Below are 20,784 nucleotides of genomic sequence, written 5' to 3' on the forward strand. Positions count from 1 at the left end.
TGATGGTCCTTAAAGCCATTAACCAGTGAACGTGCAAGCATGTTCCTCTGCAGGTGCTGCAAGCATGAACGCGGTTTCTTGTTTCTGAGCCAGCTGCAGCCGTTGCCAGACATGGCCTCCAACTTGGTCTGCTACGACCACAGGATCAAGAGGAGCCTGCGTACAGGAGGAGGGGAACCACGGGATACACAGCTTTCTTAGGGAAAGCCCACCGGCGATGTGCCGTCTTTCAAAAAAATGGGTGCGCGGGAGAAAGGGAATCAAATCTGATTACCTGGCACTGGCTTTAATTTTTTATCGTCAGCCTGCAGACATGCCTTAATTCCCCAGTGCCAGGTAAGTCAGCCAGGATCACAAAGGTAAAATGGTGTTTTTCTGAGGTGGTCCAGAACGAGTAGGCAGAGGATTTGAACACACGGACCCTGACAAGCAACAGCCAGACGGACCTGCTTTTCTGTTCCAAATCCTTCAGCCTGTCTCTGCTTTTACAGGATACCCGTAAGAAGCTTTTAAGACTAAGAGACAAAATAAAACACAGAGCATGTCTAATATAAAGGCATTCAGCAAGAAGCGCTGAAATTTATTCAAATTTCCATAATTACAATAGAGACCTCTGACTCTGAACTTCTAATTCACAACAGCAGTAAAAAAGGAAATGGTGAAATGGGTTGTATTAAAGTGCAATGATGTGGAGAAAACCATTGAAATAACACAAATGAGGCTGCGGAGAGAAAGGAAAGGACAGTCTCATCCTAGCAATGACAGCAATATATAAGTAAATTATGTTACAGATAATTTACAAAATAACTTATATAAATGAAGATAAGCTGAATCTCGTGTTGCCATTCCATTGTTAAATATCAGACTAAATATTCCCGGTCAGCCCAGTATTATATGGGATGATTAAAAAAAGATCAGAGGATTTCTGCGTTGGTAAAACCCTGATCAGCCTTTATATTGCAGTATTGCAAGAAACCTAAGTATTTATGAATTGTAAAGTGACACATTCAGCAGCATGAAGACTATAAATACATCTTTTACATTGATACATTATATCTACACACATATACATATCTACACACACATATATATACACACAAGCACATACATGCACATAGATATGTACATAAATATATGTGTGTGTATATATATGTTTCAATTTGTACTGACCATGGTCAGCTGCATTTTGATTGCGTCTGGGGTAGGGTTCCTTTTGCAACTCTGGAGTAAGATCATTCTTTAGAGTAGTTGTCCTTTGCGTTTCCTAAGCTGCAGCCTCTAAAATCTAAAATTCTGGCATAAAGATAGGCTTTAGGGCCCAGCCATCAGAGAGTCTCATGATTAACAGCAGTTCCCGTTGCTTCTGAAAAATTACGCTCTTAACGTCCACATTATTTTTAAGTAATATGATACATGAATCACTTAAAAACCTATTTTCATGTAAGTAAAATATTTGAGAGACAGACAGGAATGAATACAATATTCCACACATGCACACAGTTCTGGACTGTTTGTAAGGAAGAAGTGCAAAGAACATCTGACAAGGTGAAAATTTACGACATTGGCTTACATCATACCTTGAAAATGGCAAGTTTAGCATTACCCTTCCTTTAAAAAAATTTAAAATACGCGTCTGTAGCATAAATCTGACTCTTCGCTAACAAAGATTTTTTTTTTCTCCCATGCTCCCCTTTTATAGAAAAATTACGTTGTCGTGTTTTTCTCTTTGAATAAACGCGCAACAAACACTATTGACTAAAAACACGTCTGGTTTCTAGCCCTCATAGGTTTGTCTGAAGGAAGGCTCTTGACCCATAGTGCAGCCACAGTATTTTCCTCTGCCTGTAACTGCATCTTAATTGTGAGAGCTGAAGGTAACCATGCAATTACCATATATTAAAAAAATCAGATAGTGAATAAGAACATTTGTGTTTCATGGTGCACCTGTGTAAGGAAAAAGACACTACTAAATTGCCAAGGCTATGTAAACACAGTGATCTTGGTAAAGAATTTGGTTGTGAGGCCAAAACACCTCAGAAAACAGCTATTCCATTGCACACATCATTAAAAGGTTGGAAAGGATAAAATTATAGTTTCTTTTGATGCTGTTGTGGTCAGTGAATTGGTCGTGTCTGCATCCCGGTCTCTAGGGAGCAGAAGAATATCCTGAAGACCCAAGAGCAGAGAAGAGGCTGGACCAAACCTCCTTCCTGGTTCCTGTAAGAGTCCCATTCACTGCACTGACCGAGGTACGTCCTTGGAGAAAGGGATTTTTGGGGAGGAGAAACTGTAAACTCGGATTTATTTTGTTTATACCTAGCCTGTACAGTGATTGCTGTGTTATTAGTTTACAATAAGGATTTAGCACTGAACACATTTTGTTTGCTCACATTCAGATCCTGGCTGTTACAAAATGATACAGTTCTGCAGAAACCTGATTGTATATCAACGAGAAAATGTGTTTCATGCTAAGAGCTCCGCAGCTTCAGACTTCAGAGCAGAAGCCTCTGCAAGATCCTATTTCACATCGTTTAACTTTTATTTACAACTTCACATTCCATGCACTTTTCATTGGGATCTTCTGGGAGAACCTGTAAAAGTCACCAGTGAAAATACTCAAAGCTGGCCACACAGTACTGGTGGTTCTCTGTTTGAGTCCAACATCCAGCACTCTGCACAAAATGACAAACTCTGGATTTACCTTCCATGGAGGTGGGGTGAAAATTTAATGTTAGCCCTTAATGTCCGAGAAGCTGGTGCTGCTGGCATTGCAGCTATCACTGCAACTTGATGATGTGCTCAAAGTGCTGGAGGCAGTGCCTGATTCTGGGAAAGGGAAAGGAAAGAAAAAACACAAGAAAATATGACATGGTTGTTCTTTTTCACAACTTTCTTTCATTCAGTCTTCAGAGAGACAATCATCTCAATTATAATAAATAGCCTACCAGAGCTGCTTAAAGATTGAGCTGATTTTGAATTGCCTATGAGCATCAGCAGATTGTTTGCTGGGATCCAACCTTCTCTACCACTGCTCAGGTTCTTTACATACCTAAAATAATACAAAAATAAGAAGTCAAATTGCTTCATTTCACGCCTTTGAAAGTTTTACCCTAAACATCTGCCTTCCAAACACAGCTCTGCGTATAAAAATTTCCAAACACAGATCTGCGTACCAAAGTCCATCCTCCCCTTCACGAATCAGTTGAACTAGATCTCCACTTTTCACTGTAAATTCTTCAGAAACTCCTTTCTCATAATCAGTCACAACTGTATATTTACCAGGAGTCTAAATGCACACAGAGGAAAAACATAAACAAATTATTTCTATTGAGTAGTTTAAGGTATGCTGCAGCTTTCGTTATGAAAATTTTCGTACTTTTCCCTCCTTTCTCATGCACATACATGCTGAAGACAGTGTAAATATACATTCCGAGAAGCGGTAAAACTTTGCTGTTCAGTTACATGCAAATTCAGTACATGAATTCTCACACCCTGAAAAACATTCAGTAAAATGTTTCCATTACAACAATTAATTCAAATATCTACAAAAAAATCCCAAGAAAAAACAAAACAAACCCAAAACCAAGCTGGCAAACTAGTGACACGATGTATGTGTGGAAGTCTGTTAACGTGGTAGCTGAGCACGTCATTGCTTGACTGCTGTACTGTGGCGTAAACAGCCACGGTCTCGCTAGTCGGCGGGTACGCAAAGGCACAGACGGTACAAACACAAGGCTGATTTAAGAGAAGGGGGCATTTTCCATTCCCCTAGGAATTTTGCCCAGCTGAGGATTTCAAGGTAGACACTTTCCTACCTGCAAGCTTCAAAAGCATTCCTATAGACTGCCACACACAATGTATCAGTAACATTTGCTTAGCTCAACAGGAAAGCATTTCTGGTTACCAGCTTCATCTCGCCTCCCCCTCCTCCTCCTTCTTCCTCTGCATCCGATGAATTCAGCGGATCTTCAGCACTAGACCAGCCATCATTTTCTTCAGATGCATCAAGAGAATGAGATGTTTTAGCCCAACCTTGGGGAACAAACAGCCACCGGTTAACTTTGCAGCAGCGAGCCGCTGACTGGGAGAAGTGTTCTTCCCACTGAAAAGCTCTTTAGTGATCAACATAAACAGGGGGAAAACTGTACACGGGGAAGTTATTACAGCCACTAGGTGAAATTCACAGCTGGAAAAAGTTGGCCTGTTTCCATCAAAGTGGAGTCATGGCAACGCACAGCAGTGAATTTGGCCCTTTGGATTTATATAGAGGGAAACAGATGGAAAGAACGCAAATTCCCAACTATAAATAAGCTATTTCTCCCTTATACAAAGATGAACGATGGATAGATGCTCTTTTTCTTGGGAGGAGGTAGAAGACAGGAACATGCACTCTCCGGGAAGAGGATGAACACACGGGGTCGTCACCCAAAGCAACCTAACCAGCCTGCTGGAATAAGGGATGGATGCACATAGCTTTGTTCAAACTGTCGAGCACGTAGAGCTGTCAAGAAATTCAGCGCAAGCTACAGGCACTCCGTACTTCACCTGACAAGGCAGCTTATTATTTAAGGGTATTCAGGCACAAGGACTACTTAATCACGCTGAATTATCTTGGTGTTAAGTCACTGCACCAAGCACCGCAAGAACAATCTCCTGCCTGTCATTTATTGCCAAGTGTTCCTTTTCCTCTCTCGGGGTGAAGCATTTCATTTATTTACAAGGCTGAATCATACCCAGAGTGCACAAAATCCTTTTCCAAATAAAACTACAGTAAGTTTTACTAGTGGGATGCTTTTCACTGAGGTGAGCAGCTGCTAATAAATGTGTTGATCTTATAATGAAAAAAAAGTCATGATAAAAGACAAGTAAATATTTGTAATATTTTATTTCAAGCCAAAGGGTAACGACAATGCAACTCAATGAAAAGAATGAAAGGAAGAACAAGCCTCCCAGCTTTTACGTAACTATTAGTTAAGTTGAGAAAGCACCAGCATTTTTGCTCTTCACTGCTTCTGAGGCATCTGTCGCATGGCTGGTCATACCAGTGCATTAGGAAAAAAACTGAGCATCGTCAGAGTAAAGCCAGAGCAATCTAAGAATCATAGAAAGACATCACACCCAGAGCACACCAAATGGAGTGGGACTTTTACCTCGCCTGCGCTGCTGGATGACCTGCACAAGGTTTGAAGTACTGACCCATTTGGCCCTGTCCAGGGTTAAGACTGAACTTCCATCTGTGAAGAAACTAAGCAATAAATTCCCGCTGTATGCCATGCAAATTTTCTTGGAAGCCCACATCTTATAGTTGGCTTGTGGGACACAGCTGAAACCCTTTCTGTTATTTCCAAGTTAAGAACAATGCAACAAAAGAAAACTGGGTTTCTCCTAATTGTTCCAAGCTCTCATTAGAAACAGAACCAAGGAGTTGCACAAAAGAAAAAGAAAGTGAAATCTCTGTAATTACTCTGCTTGTAGCATCATACTGGCCTGCTCATCTGGAACATTTTGGGTAACAGCTCTTGTTTCTCAGCCTCTTTCTTTTCATATGTTGTGCTGATGTGGGTAAGAGCAGACCTGCCTGATCCTGCCATAGCAACAGTACTCCTACTCCTCACACAAGCTGGCACTCTGCTATTAGTAAGTCCGTATAAAAGCCCACCTCATCCTGGGCAGGAGCCGGGGGGGAAGTGGTCACTGTGGTCAGATTCATATTAGCTAACTACAGGCACCAAAATTACGCACGCACATTCAACCTGCACGTGTGTATTCAGCACAGTGTGACTCAGAGCTCCCTATGAAGGCAGGAAAGGTCAAAAAATGGCAGACAGTCCTGAGAAAAGGCAAGGTGATGCAGAAATGAGCTTAGATTTGATGGTGCCAGGAAAACCAAGAACTCATTAACTGCTTCTCTTCAGAAATGGGCCTACAGGTTTCTTCACAGAGACAGGATCTACCTGCAAGATGTGATTCTGTCACCGGTTCATTTTCCTTGACCTCACTGCGATGTAAGTCGGAGCGACGTAGCAGTGAAAGGAAACAAGTGGAGGCAATGCACGCTGCACCAAAGAGCTGTGACCGTCACCTGGTGCAGTTTCATCCTGAAATGCCCGGGCCGACTGCCTGCTTATCCCTCTTTCAGTTGGGAAAGCAGAAGAGAGAAAGCGTCAGAAGAGAGATTGGAAGGTGCGAGACAGAAAGGGGAGTGACTAGATGTTTTAAATTCATTTACTTGGTTTAGTGGTTTTGTAAAGTGAGAGGCTGCTGGACAATACAGAAAATCAGACAAGTCTGTTCCAAGGACCCCACAATTTTACTGTAAATTAGCAACTATCAAGGACTCTCCACCCTGGAAAATTTCAGCATCCATGGAAAAGGCCACAAAACACCCTTTGCTTTCTGACAGCATTTTCAGGCCCTCAGGATTTCCATGGTACCTGGAGATCTCAGAGGTCTGACTGCTCCTGCAGAAAAAATTAACCTCGTAACTCTCATATCCACACTTGTGGAGTTTCTGCATGCATCTGGCCTGGGATTACATTGCCTGCTGCTCAGACAAGGTGAATGGTGTCGCATAGTTTCCCCAGCACAGCAGCTGAACCTGCATCATTTCCACAGGTGAGACAAAGACAAAGGCTGTGGAAACCTGGAGAGGAGGATGATGTCTTGAAACAGAATAATATTTTAGAATAATATTTTCTAAAAGAGATGGTGGTGGAAAGAGAAGAAGACAGGGACTTCTTTCCTTGTACTCTCGAGTTAATTAGCCCCAGGGATTTGTACTCAAGCCTTCACCAACAGCCTTGCTGGTTAGAAATGGGTCATTTAACTGAAATGCTTTTTTATTCTTTGCTTAGCTGTGGGTTGGGGGGACAGGAGGCAAACTGCTACAAGTGGTTCAGTTAAATTATCTGGGGTTCACAGGGTAGCAAAAATTGCCTATTATCACCCAAAGAAAGATGCAACAGGACTGTGACTACAGTAGGAAATGCAGATCTAAAATGGAAATTCCACATGACAGTGATGATCCCCACTCTGACTACAGTACACGTGTTTCAGATAATTTTTTTTTCTTTTTTAGAAGTTAAATCCTCTCCCCAAAGGGCACAGTGACAGGAGGATGCTAACTGGAAAACCAAGTGTCTCATAGCAACTGGATGCCACCGTAGTTCCATTAAACATCCAGCTTCTCGTTATTTCTTCAGCAGAACATCCCTTTCCCACTGCCCTCTCCCAAAAACTAATTAGCCATATGCTACTTTATTCAATGCCAAGGTAAAACTTCAACCAGTTGTGCTATCAAAAACAGTATATACAGAAGCTGACAGACCCACTTGGAAAAACTCAGCTGATACCAATACCACTGCACACAACAGCATCATACAGGTATCCCCAGTGCTCTGATGTAACATATTACATGAGGGATGTGTGGATATTTGTGGAGTAGAAGATGCGGTATCACTCTACCTCTTAAACCAAAAGGAGTTGGGTCACTCACTACTTCATGCCGTTTAGCTTTTTTGTCAGGACTGGTAGGAGAAGCTGCAGGAGGATGAATAGGCAAAAAACACAGAAGAGAGATATTGAAGAACTGGAAAAAAGAGAATAGGTGGATTGCATGCTAAATACCTTTGAGTTTACACTGGAAAACAAATGGATTTCTGTAATCACTAATTTTGGCCATCGTTGGTCAATTACAGCAGAAGGAATTAATTATTTACATGTAGTTATTTGAAGATAAATTGACAAATTTCTTTTACAGTAATAGATGAATTAGACACCAACTGAATACAATTAATGTTTGTCTAAAATTGAAATTACCAAATTAAGCAATCATTTTTATATAAATCTAGTGCTACAGCAATACCTGGTCCTGTAAGAAGGATCATTGGCAATGTCTGGCTTTTAGCAGAAGGAGATGGAGTTTCTGTCAAGGCAAGCATGGGACATTAGTGCTCACCTCATTAGCATTAGATACGCAACGTAGACTCTCTCCAGAAAGAACTCAAAGGTAATCGGGTTTTAAAAAGGCATTCTGAAAAGATGCTTGGGGGGGGGAGGGGGGAAATCATGCTTTTGGACAAATGCCATTATCTTAATGCAATTCAGACTGTTCAAAGACAGCTGTTCAAAGCAAGAATTGAATGCACCAAATTACTCGGCAGGAGGAAGCAAGAAAGGTCTCAGACTCCTAATCGCCTGTTTTAGCAAAAAAAGTGAAGACCGTTTCTGGATACAGAAGGAGATTCTTATTTATTTTTGTATCCGGCAAAACAACATTGTCATACACATTCTGCTGTAGTCATGCTTTGGGAGTTCTGTTAGCAAGGATGCTAATATCGAAATACTCTAGAAAACCTTGATTCCTTTTTGCCAAGTACGGGTCCATTTGGGGCAGATCCACTGAAGCTAGAAGCAGTCCAGGTATCTGATCTGAAGACAACTTTCTCTAGTTTTCCTACAGAAATGGGGCACTATAAACTCCTTCCTTGGCCGCGGTAGCGAGACTGGAGGCATTGGGAACTGCACTCCTTCCCCTGCATCTCCAACAGCTCCACTTTTCCCAGCTGCATCTCCCTCTCGGGGGTCGGTTTCTCTTGAAATCTGCCTGTCAGGGTCAGTGACTCGGGAACCTAGCTTGAACTCAGGAGAACAAGCTAGCGTATACACTCAAAACCTGTTACGCTACACACAGACACACACACAAAGTGATGCTTCAATTACAGCCTTAAACAGAAAACGATCTAGCTTTTTTTAAAAATTACCTTTCTGACTTTTGAGGTTAGTAAAGCCCTGCAACGTAAAGCTTTTTTTTGACAGTACAGAGCATTCTGAGGTAGAGCTAGTGTCATCTACAAAGGAAGAGACACACACAAAGAAAGGGGAGAAGGCCATGAAGAGGTCAAGGCAGAAAATCGTTCATAGCCCTGCCAGGGAACCAGCACGTTGGGATGAGAAAGGACAACTGAGAGTCCAGGTACAACAGAAGAACCCAAGTGGCCATGTGTTCTCACTGTGCGGGGGCTTGTATTGCCACTGCCTAGTAAATAATCTCCATGATGGGAACCAAAATTCAAGAGAAAAATAATACTCTTCAGAACCAATAATGCCAAGAAATTTATGCAGAGGAAGAGAAACCTGAGAAGCTGGGCAGCTCTAAAAGGAGACCTACTGCAGACTCAGGCCTCATAACCCACAGTTCCCACCTCCTTTTGGCTGCCCTTCATCGAGGTGGCTTTGGGCCTGTCTGCACCACACAGTGGAACGCAGAAACCCCCGAGCTAAGGGCCGACGTGACCAGCACGCTGGCGCAGCGTGGGCAGCACTTTGTGGGTGGGCTGCCTTAGGGCTGAGAGCAGCACAGCCCGGCTCCTTCAGGTGTAACGCTGCGTTTGCCTGCACTACCATGGCTACTCTGCTGGTGGATCTGCCTGTGCATCTGCAGTGCAGGCGTGCTCTTCACAATTAAAGACAACAATACATACGTGTAAACTCACCTTTGCCTTTCTCAGGGTATTTTGGTGCTATTGTGGTGCCATAACCTTCTAGACTTGTGAGATCAGCTTTTCTCTCCTCCATTTTTTTGGTGTTTCTGATGTGGTTCCGTGAAGGACTGTTTATTGGAAGAAAATTAAGATAATCAATCCATCTCCAGCAAATTTGGGTCTGAACAGGGATGATGACCTTCGGTCACAGGCTGCCTTTTACAAACAGATATATAGGCTGAAAACCATTTCTTAACTACGTCCCAGATCTTACCTTCCAGGATTGAAGAAGTCATGGTTACTGTCCACAGAAAGACCATGAGCACATACAAAGGAGAAAGACTCTCCTAACTGACTGCAACCACACGTACTATGGCAGTGTGAGCTACTGAAAAAGACAGCTCAGGACAACTTCCACTCACTCTCAGATACAGGCACACATTCTGTGCTGACAGTTTCCTCCTGAACGTACTAAGGAGAAAAAGGGGAGGGGAGAGAAAAAAAAAAAAAAAAGGAATAAACTCTGCCTCTCAAAAGCTCTTAACACAGGAACAGGTGAGGGATGAACAAAGAACGTAGGTTGGATCTTGCAGTTGGATTCCCATCACACCTCCAGCTGGGAATGGAATGGAGAAAGACATCCCACAAATACTATACGTCTGGGAAATTCTTCCTGAGTGCTAAGTAGGTGCATAAAACATGCAGGGCAGAGAGCTACACACCATGTGGGAATGACTGAAGATATGAGCACATGGGCTTACGGGTATATACACATACACGTACCATGAAAAAAAGAGTGAGTAGCAGAGGATTAAAAGGAGGTGTCAGAGAAGGGCAGAACACCAGGTGGGAGCAGAAAAATATACAGGTTGGTGGGGTGAAGGACAAAAAAATAGGAATAGAAGAAAAGCTTGACTCAGAACTTGGGACACTGGAGGAATCAACACATCACTTAGTTGAAAAAAAAAAATGGAGGAAAAGAACAAGGGACAGAGAAAAGATAATTCCCTGAAAAAGACAAAAAGGAAGATAACGTGACATTGGAAAATGAAGAAAAAAATAATCCAGGTGAAGGAAAAGAACAGAGAAGGAAGGAAAAGGTTGCTCCACATAACTCTCTTATCTGGGGTGTAAAGTATGTAATCAGCTATTGAACAAACAGATCCATAATACCACCAGGATTTTGGCTGGTGCAGAAAATGACTTTTCTGTGTTGCTCTCTATCAAGTGGCAAAGCCCATGCCACTGCTGCTCAGTTTAACAGTTCTGGAGACGTATAAACCCCAAGCTTTACAGCTTTATAGTAGGAAGAGACCTAAAAAACCACTAAAACATAAGGGCCAGTATTAAGGGACAGGAGTAATGAAGAACTGAAAACTAGATTTATTAATATATTTACAAGACAGCCAGGCTGATTTGACAGTATACTTACCTTGTACAAGATGATGCTGGTAGAGGTAAACTCTGTGTTTGTTCTAGTGTCCTGTGCTGACTAGCTTCTGTAATGGAGGAAAGAAAAAGAACTATTAAAATTCATTTGCGTTTTGAGCTTTTCATTTCTACAGTCCTACACGGTGAAGATATACAGGACAGGTTTTGAAGGTCAAAGAGAAAAGAGATTAAGAAAACATATATATATATCCAAAATATTTTACCTCTGCATGCCTGCAGTTGACTCGTCAGCACTTTTCTTATTTCATTTACCCAAGTAGCTTTAACTTCAGGGGTTGGTGCCTACCCGAAAATAACTACAATCAGCCATCAAGCATAGCATACTTATTACACAAAGAATTGCATGCCAAAGCACAACCTCGGAGGAGTCCTTCAAGAGGGACCGGCAGAGCTCCCTCTCTAAGCCTTTAGTGAACAGAAACTAGTTGTGACACCTGGACCACGCTGAGGCAAAGGCTGTGCATGTGCTGCAGTCAAACCCCGGCTCCCAAGCCGTCCACTTCTCCAGTGAGAGCAACAGTAATGGTGTATACAATATCCCCCATGGATGCTGTAAAATGTGATTATTTTTCCCCCCCCCAGAAGACCCTGAAATTGAAATATATTGTTTAAGAAACTACCTTATGAATTAAATCTGGTGTGTTTTGTTTTTTTTTTTTCCCTACATTTCCTCATCACTGTCTATTAGTGATATAACAGAGGGAAAAAAAAAAAACAAACCAGACCTTCTTAGGGTTAGACTTCCCCACCCCCTCCTTTTCTCTCTCTCTTTTTTTTTTTCGTGGCATGTTATTTACCTGTATGATGTAAACTTCTTCCCTTGCATTATACCAGATTTCAAATTTTTTTGCGTCCCCTTTGACATTTTCTGTTATTCCAACTGCTGCCATCTGGAAGCAAAGAGAACAGAAGCTGACCCATCAAATTGCAATTATGATCACAACAGAAGCAGGCAGCTACTGGTATTCTTTGGTACCCTATTTCTGAAAAGCAAAGCCAAATTTGGCTTCTTCCTCAAGGAAAAGAATAACTAATAACACATGATCTGCATGTTGGATGCAACACATTTAGTGCTTTGCGTCAGCTTGGGTATCTTGGAGGGAAGAAATGTTTAGGTACATTGAATTGAGACTGACCCACACAGACCACCAAATCTTACAGCTATTTTATACTACCCTGCTCTACTTATTATTACATTTTCTGTGTGATTAATGCAACTGCCATTCAGCTATACTAGGATGTTTGGACTTTCTCAAAGGATAATTTTCTCCTACCCCGACTCCCTAACAGACAGTAACACAAAGTGACAGAGACCTGCAGCCCCAGTTAGGTTTGCCTGAAAGGGTGAAGTTCCCAAAGCAAAAGCATAACACAGCTTCACTGACAAAAAACTAGAATATTGTATTGCTGCAGGCTAAGCCCTCACTACCTCGACCTTACTGGACTGCTCAGTGTCTTACATTTAAGGAGTGTTTGTAGCTGTAAGAAGGTGCTTTCTCATATCCCTCTCCGTTTTCTTCACGCTTTTTACAGAACAGCACTGCTTTCTCGTGGAGGAAGAGGTGTCGCTGCATTGGCTTGAAGCGTGCCAAATCTTTCACCTTCGAGTGACCCTTTTTATGATCAGTCCAGACATTGAAGGATCCCTGCATTAAAAGCTTGCCCAGCTCATTCAGGTTTCCCTGGAACAAAAAAAGCTGTATTTGTAACTACGAAAAGATAACATCAGACTAAAACGCATACTCTGAACAGGTCTTTACAAGTTCTGTTGTTCCAAGTAATCTCTCACATCAGTGTTTATGTTGGGTTTGCAAACACAATAAAAACAAAGTCAGTGTTGGATTTTTACACATAATTTTCTTTCTCCCCAACATTGTTCAGGCAGGATTTTACAGTCAAGAGTACCAGTAGCAGAGATACAGAGACCCACACGTAGAGAGAGGGGAAGGCACAACACACATATTTGGTTGTTCAGGTTTTTTTCCCAAAACTCTGCTCCAAAGCTGCTTATGTTGTGGTTTTTTTTTTTTTGTTTTTTTTTTTTTTTTTTTTTAACTGGAAGTTTTGGGTGTAGTTTTACACATAGATATAAAAACCTAGTAGCGACTCCCATTTGGCAGTAGCCTAAACCAGGCTCTTCATGATAATTTTAAGTTTCTAACTCAGTGTCAAGTAGATCACAGAAAGTAAACTTGGGTAGGCGGAACAAAATATTCTTCATAGCAGGAAAACTTCAGAAGAGTACAGAAAGATCCATTTTCCATTATTTTCATTTCACAATTCAGTTTAAAGGCACCTTTTGTAAAACAGTCTTCTCACTATTAGTACACAGTACAGGGTATGCTATACACACATGTAAGAAATAAATGAAAATAAATTAAAAAGTAAGTAAAAATACTGTTACTCACATCATAGCCTGTAATGGCTATCTGGTGCATAGAATCATTAACTGCTTTGAGAATACCCAGTATAGAAGTTAATGCCTCCTGAAGATCTTCAGCACCTTCACAGTTCTTACTGTACTTCAGCATTTCCTGAGTGGGCAGGGAAGGACAACATACTTACTTAGCTTTGGAAACAGCAGTAACTAGGAACGTTCAACCTTTAACACTTTTTAAAGTTATCCAGTAAAGTTTTATACCATATAATCTAGTGGGTTAAATACTGGCGGGAACTCAGAAGATCCTACAGTTTTACTTTTTATCTCTGCTGCTAATTAGCCAAATATCTTTCATTCATCTAGAGGTTTTGTAAACTCCACCTAAGAATTTTACAAGACTAACTTTGCAAACATTTTTTTCATCATCATTGGTAAAAAAACCCCAAACAACCCCAAACCCCCCAAAAAACAAACAAAAAAGGTTATTTTTTATATTTGTTACTTTTCAGAGGTGAAGAAATGTAAAAACATAGACAAATTTCATTTATTATTTGAATTATGGTGAGGCCTGCGATGCTAGTAACAGACTTAAACTTACTGCACTGAGCATTGTCTACACATGTAAAAAGGCATCCCTTCTCCAAAGGGCTTATTGGTGAAGCTGCATCTTCCAATCTGATCCAGATAAACACAGCTGCAAGTTCACGTGGAACCCCCCAGACTTCACAGTATGAGAATAAGCATTTACTTACGGACTGCAGGCAGTAAAGGTACTTTAAATAAAAAACCTTTTTAATACTCCTCTTTCTACACAGGCTTAATGTAATTAATTCTTTAAAAGCTGTTAACTTCAGCTCAGTTTTAACTCAAGAGTAAATTTGATCCGAGGTAATTTTTTAAACTACTGTTAAATACAATTATTGAAACATATGTCTATGTGGGAAATATTTCTTAAAACAAGCCAGCTTGAAACATGGCAAAACCTTATACATTAATTTAAAAATTTATGATAGTATATTGCTTATTTTGCTCTCTCAGCATAGCATGTTTAAGTGAATCACAACAGCATCCTTCCCAAAAACACTATACAGTGCTCTCAGTTAAGTACATTTCCTAGAACCCAGCAAGGCAAATTCCTGCAATATGGATGAGGTGACTATAACTGACAAGCAACAAGTACTTCAGATACTCTCTTTTCTTTGTTGCAAAGGTTTCTTGGTCCTTCTGTTTCCTCTAATCAACTTTTCATTCTTCTCTTTGGCAGAAATATAAGGGCAAAAGCAGCTGCACAAGTCTCTGTGTAACATCTACCTGTCTACTAGCAGCTTTTTGGCTGAAAGAGGAAAGAACCGAGCTGAAAGCTGATAGCCTGGGATTTGTCCCCATTTTGATTTATACATCTGTCTGCTAACTTTTAGGTTTCTCTCCAGCAGCATTAGAGAAGCAGCATTTAAAAAAAAACAATGCATAAAATATAATTAGTGTTACTGTTTAGTAATACATACCTTTAGCAATAATTGGTATTTGGTTATTCTTTGAACAGGTTTCAGCAAGTATGAGTCCAAACTGAGCTTGTGATCGAGTTTTCTTTGACACTCCTGTAATCAGTGTTGGATTTCATCAGTACACTGATCAGTATTTCTCTTTTTTGTTCTCGACATAAATGATGGAAGTTTAAAAAAAACAACCAAAACAAACATGCCCTACCCCCCCGCCCCAAAATATTTTAGAGACTCAAGCAAGCATACCTGAAAGAATACGGAATCTGAAAACTGCCTCCACAAACTTTCAGATCGAGGTTTATTTTGACAGTATTTTTCATAAATCTGGAAATCTTCCATCTGAAAGTGGGGAGATAAGGAAAAAGTTAATAAATTCTTGTGACTTTAATAGACAAAGTTCATACGAATTTTTCATAATCAATAAGGCTAAGAAAAAACAACAACAAAAAAATGCAATTCCTTGAGGCATCCCAAGCAAAAAACAATTATTCAAAATCTCTGATTTTGTAATGGCTACTGATTTTGTACTTGGAACATCAGAATAAAATGTTCCGGTTCATTTTTGCTTCAGTTGAATGTTAAGCACCTTATGAGGAAGCGTATGTTATGCTTACAAATATATTTCTATTACAATATGAAAAATACTTCTGTGAATGCCCAGCCATGAGTCCCTCTGTGCAACTTATTTAAAAGTCTTTGCTCTCTTTTCTTTATACGTTTTCATTTTACGAATGTGGTTTTCCCTGGGAGTTGCGCTAAGGTGGACTAAGCAGTTTGTTGCCCCTTATCACTTCAGGATCTAAATAGCATGACTTCAGCACTTGTTGAAAGCAAAAGGAAGTAAGACTGTTGAAAATATCATAGTAACTATAGGTATAAAGGAAAGACTAGGTAGGATATCAGCAGGCACAGAAGTACCTCTGTCCCTCAGTTTTAGGAAACAACATCTCCATCGATGTAGCCAGTAAATAGGAGGGGGAGGCATGGCTCCGCCCAGGAGTTTTAGAACATCAATAGGTAGCAACAACAGGAGATTGATTTCCATAAACAGATTCCTATTTAGCCTTTGGTATACTAGGGGTGAGACTCATTGTTTAATAAATCCCAGATTTAAAAAGTTTATTTCTTTCATAGTTTTCTATTTTCAGAATAAAAATATTTTGGACTTACTCTGTTGAGGTGTACTCTTTAAAGAAAACAGAAAAGAACAACAACAAAAATCCAGTAAAGAAATCTAATCAAGTAAACCAATTATTTATAATGATGTGAAATGATGCAGTGCATGACCCCTCTTCATGTTTTCCTAACTGCCGCTTTAATAAAGCGGTTTTCTTTCAACAAGGTAGTAGCTCTTTCTAACAAAATTAATTACCCCACACAGCAGAAAATACCCCCAGCTCCCAATTAACGTGCACATTCTCAACCTGTTACCTGTTAAAGACAAAGAAAGGGATGTGGTGGCAATTACTACATGAAAACCACTCTCATATGTTACAGTCTTAGAGGGGCTTATAAATGAAATGCCAGCAAAAGATGACACATACCTGATCTAGAAAGCACCGTCCTACTAGTTCTGGGTATTCTACGTAGTTTTCTAGTTCTCTCAAGAATATTCTATGAGGAAGAAGCTTTTCTTAGAGCACATGTTAAAAAAGTTCTAGTAAATGTTCACATTCTTGCAATTCATTTTCTAAACTTTTGGAAACAGAACAGTAATTCTGTACTATAAAACTAAACCAAACTCTTCTAGATCATGTACTTAAAAAGGGATAGCAAATTAAAATAAACATTCTGACCAATTTCTTTTAGCTTACTGTTGCTACGACTGAAATCAAATATAAGATTGGGAAGGGAAGGGGGATTTTGTTTCCCTGCCTTATGTATTCAGCAGCAGGATTTGTACAATTTAAAGTGTTTGTTTTTTCCTTCCAAATACTACCAAACAAACCAAACCCCACCTCCCCAAACCAAAAAACCTACCCAAAAAAATCAGTGGCAAAATTTCCAGTCTAGTTTTGCCTGAATAAGAAACAACTATTTAATATGCTTAACTTTTCTTGAAAATACTTCTCTTTTCTACCAATTTAAATATTATCCTGTGAAGAAATACCTCTCTAGCAGCAAGGATTCAAACTTCAGAGAGAGGTCACTCAAGTATAAAATTAACCAGCCTCAACTCATATAAGAGTTGAGAATTTGTGGTTTAGAATAATAATTTACCTTCCATAGCAAATTTCATAAAAAATAAAAGAAACCCAACCAAACCTTGCTTTAATTAGCTTGTAACCGGATTCCAATACCTTTCTTCAGGAAGAGGACCACAATGCAAAATTTTAGGTGTGTACTGCAAACATTTGAATAAAGTTTCACATAGCTTTGCTCATCTTTTATAGATATTTTGCTTTTCCTCTTCTATGCAACATGGATTTTGACATGCCAGATAGCCAGGTGGGACTCAGTAAGGATCTTTTAGCAATTTAAATCAGATTAAAAGAAAGTGTAAAGAATCCCATCCAAACACCATTTTTTAGATCTGAATGGAAGTCCTCACCTGTTGTGAAAGTGATAAATTTCTTCCATATTCCCAAACAAGATATCCTTCTTATTTTGGAGTTCTGGTGAAATGAGATGAGCCATTAAAGGGTTGTCCATCTCTGCAGCATAACCCTGCAACACAGGAGAGGGGCACACTGATTATCTCCCTTTACTGGCAGTACTTATCTCTCTTTGACAAGGCAGTCTGCCTGCAGGCTGATAGACAGCACAGAAAGAGCTCAGTATTAATCATGAGAAAAGTATGCAAATTCTGGTTTTCCATCAGTCCAGTAAGACACACCTATATCTTAGAAAGACACTTGAATAATTACTGCAATTTTAGTTAAGCAAGGATGAAACAAAGTTTGCAATCATTTCCACCAAGCAAAGGCTATGCATTCCCATGCTGTTTACAAATTATAGTTCGTACTTTTTCTGCTAAGACTTTACACATCTGAGTTGAAAGCCACAATTCCAGTACACACGCAAACCTTCATGCTAGTCCCTATTAGTACGAGGGAACAAGCTGACCGTAGTTATTTCTGCAGGAAACAGAAACCATTAAGCTGCAAATTCTATCTTTAAGACATTTTCATTAGCTTTGGTACCAGAAGTCATAACTTTAGATTCTGACATCTTCCATTTGTCATATAAGGCCAATTCTCTTGTCTGTATATCTGGCACAGATAAGAAAAAGAGAGCACACAAGTGGCTTTAGCCCAGGACTGTTCTCCTCTGGTCTCAAGGTCACTAATCTGTGATTAAGTGATCTCCCAAAACACTAAAAAACAAAAAACCCAACAACCCTCCCCAAAAATCCCCAACCAATCAACCAGAAAAACTGCCAGAATGCTCTAGTACCTGTATCATAAGTAGATTTCTTAATGTAAGCAGATTTCTTAGTGTACAGGCACTGAAGGAAGATGATGTGACCTACTTTAGATTTGGATTAGATTTCTCTCTTTTTTTTTTACACCCCCCCCCCCCCCCACATTATCATTGACAAGGTGGTCACATTAATGACATTGATTGTAATAAATTGCACTGAATTATAACAAACTGACAAATTAAATGAAAGGATAAGCAAAAGTGCACCTACAATCAAGATTTTCAAAGTGAAGTCCAAAGTACAAAAAGTAGGAGATCTAGCTGGTAAAGTCAGCTAGCCTGAAGAATTCAAGCATTTGGATAGGACAGTGATTAGATTTTTTTTTTTTTAAATCAGAAACATTCCTTTAAAAATCTAGGTATTTTTTCCTCAAACACCACAAAAAAGAAAAAACAATGGTACAGGCAAAGATGCTGGAGCTGATAGATAGCTAACCATTGGTTCCTCTTCCATATCTCTCCCCCCAAACAGGAAAACACAGAGTCTGAAAGAGGGGAAAAAAAAAAAAAGTGGTACAGCCTTAAAGAAGATAAAAATCATCTACATAAAATGGAGTTAAAAAATTAACAGGGAAAGAAGAACTGCGGCCATCATGCAGTTTAGATGCAGTGAAGAGAATGATTCATTTCCACTTGAAGTAAAGATGATGCTGGACATAGCAGCAAAGCCAGCATTGGCATAAAGAAGGGGTACCTAACCCAGCAGAGGTGAAAACAAACCTGACAGAGCTCAGTACTCTGGAATTCTGAAAGAAGAAAAGCATGAAATCCACACATTGACAAAAAGCTTTTGACATTTTTTTTTCACTTCAGGCTGACACAGTACTTATTTTAAAAATTTAATATAGAAAACCTTCATGTTTTACTACCTATGCAGTACTTGTGTTTTGGGAAAGGAGAGGGAAAGCTACTCCATGCAGCCACATTTAATCTTACTTTAAGAACATATAAGGCTTTACTTAGTCTTCCATTTGAAAGCTGTTCTAAAAGCATTGAAGTAAATAGAAAAAGGAGTTGAATACAATGCCTAAAAATAGACTAGACCAATATTTTTCCCCAATAAAAAAAATTACTGGATTTCACAGACTAAAGTGGGATGATCATGGTTATTAATGAAAGGAAAACTATCAAGCTCAGATAAAAGCAGCTATAGCAGTTTCCCAATAATCAATCTTGGGAACTACCTTGGTTTTTTTCTATTGGAATCCTTGGCAGAGAGAAAATGCATGGCAATTAAAGATGACATAATAACAGGAGACACTGTCCATACAAAGAAGTATCAGGTTATTTTACAGGAAAAATGGGAATGGTAACAGAATAGGAGAAACAAAGGAATTGGGAGAATAGCCAGAACTATGGATTAATAACTAGAAAAAGCTGGAAGATTGCCATTGAACCATACCCAGGAAGGATCTGATCCAGAATTACTGTTGGCAGTCCCAGTCACCCAAGTTCAAGAGAGATGAATCCCAAACTGCAAGGAGGCACAGAGAAGTGTGCCTGGCGTGGTCAGTGTACTGGAGAGTCTATCACATTGGCAGAAAACGAAGACAGCTTGGCCTAGCAAGACAAGGGTTGCACTATACTCTATGCAAAACAAGAATGCCAGAGGAATAGAAAGATTCTGCAACAACCCTCCAGTAGCAGCAGTAAGGACCAAAAATCCTCCAACTATTAGAGTCTTGATTTTATGAACAGAACTGTACAGATAGCATTGCATACAAAAGCAGAGAATGAAGTGATCCTTAAGGTCCACTCCAGACCTACCTTGCTTTATTACCACACATCAGATGCGACCATCCTACTGTCATCAACACTTCCTAGCACTTGGACCAGATTCAGGACATAAATGCTATGGGAAGCTGAGCACAAATTAGGCAAAAGCAAGATCAGAGTTCAAAACCCTCATACAGTACTCTTACTTGAAGGTATGTACTCAGAAATTATCACTCCCAGTCCATAACTTAAGACAGCTCCTATTTAGGAGCTTAACATTGGAATGGACACCAAGAGGACCCACTTGGCTCAATTCCAATTCATCCTAATTGAAATAATTCAACCTCAGTTATCTGCAACTTCATCATCTCCTACAGTCAAACTGGACTACCACAAAGTGACACATCCATGTCTGAAGACTTAACAAACTTGAGGAACAACACAGAATACTCCAGCTTATTTCTACAAGCAACTGTGCCTCCACAAGTTGTTTCCTTTACAATTTTGAATGAAGATATTATTATTACAAGGCACCCTGTTGTCATAGTTGTACCCAAGACATTTGGAAGATCACTTAAAGATATGCAAAGAGGGATGCAAGAAACAAATTTTCTCCTCTGACACAAGATTTTCTCGATGCAGATTCACATTCCTGTGTGACACACAACCTTCCTGGAGCTGATGCAAGAGTCTGGAATGAACTTTTGCAGGAATTAATGATCATTACAAATGTCACTATGTTCCACCTACATAGTTAGGTGTATCTTATTTTCTGCCCAATTTGTGTTTCCTAACACAAAATCCTAGTCGCATGAATATTTCTAGAAAA

General features: G+C 39.8%; 1 protein-coding gene across 9 annotated transcripts in view; it reads right to left on the reverse strand.

Annotated features, from left to right (window-relative positions):
• Positions 1-551: 551 nt before the first annotated feature.
• MCF2L (MCF.2 cell line derived transforming sequence like) overlaps positions 552-20,784 on the reverse strand; it is a 166,180-nt gene continuing 145,947 nt past the window's right edge. For 4 of the 9 annotated variants that reach the window (XM_087756368.1, XM_087756371.1, XM_087756374.1 and 1 more), the window contains 16 exons: positions 17,368-17,483; positions 16,361-16,430; positions 15,063-15,155; positions 14,820-14,912; positions 13,343-13,468; positions 12,395-12,616; positions 11,732-11,824; positions 11,138-11,216; positions 10,915-10,981; positions 9,495-9,610; positions 7,865-7,924; positions 7,465-7,539; positions 3,905-4,032; positions 3,174-3,286; positions 2,946-3,049; positions 552-2,826 (listed from right to left, as the gene is read on the reverse strand). In XM_087756368.1, coding sequence (XP_087612494.1) covers positions 2,732-2,826; positions 2,946-3,049; positions 3,174-3,286; positions 3,905-4,032; positions 7,465-7,539; positions 7,865-7,924; positions 9,495-9,610; positions 10,915-10,981; positions 11,138-11,216; positions 11,732-11,824; positions 12,395-12,616; positions 13,343-13,468; positions 14,820-14,912; positions 15,063-15,155; positions 16,361-16,430; positions 17,368-17,483 — 1,650 coding nt within the window. In that variant the 3' untranslated portion in view covers positions 552-2,731. Of the gene's footprint in view, positions 2,827-2,945; positions 3,050-3,173; positions 3,287-3,904; positions 4,033-7,464; positions 7,540-7,864; positions 7,925-8,762; positions 8,850-9,494; positions 9,611-10,914; positions 10,982-11,137; positions 11,217-11,731; positions 11,825-12,394; positions 12,617-13,342; positions 13,469-14,819; positions 14,913-15,062; positions 15,156-16,360; positions 16,431-17,367; positions 17,484-20,784 lie in introns of all 9 variants that reach the window. The other 5 variants (XM_087756373.1, XM_087756375.1, XM_087756369.1 and 2 more) reach the window with 4 other exon arrangements.

The sequence above is a fragment of the Nipponia nippon genome, unplaced genomic scaffold (assembly GCF_047370975.1).
Source record: "Nipponia nippon isolate SJK-2023a ecotype South Korea unplaced genomic scaffold, ASM4737097v1 scaffold_2, whole genome shotgun sequence".
In the NCBI taxonomy this organism is placed as follows: domain Eukaryota; kingdom Metazoa; phylum Chordata; class Aves; order Pelecaniformes; family Threskiornithidae; genus Nipponia; species Nipponia nippon.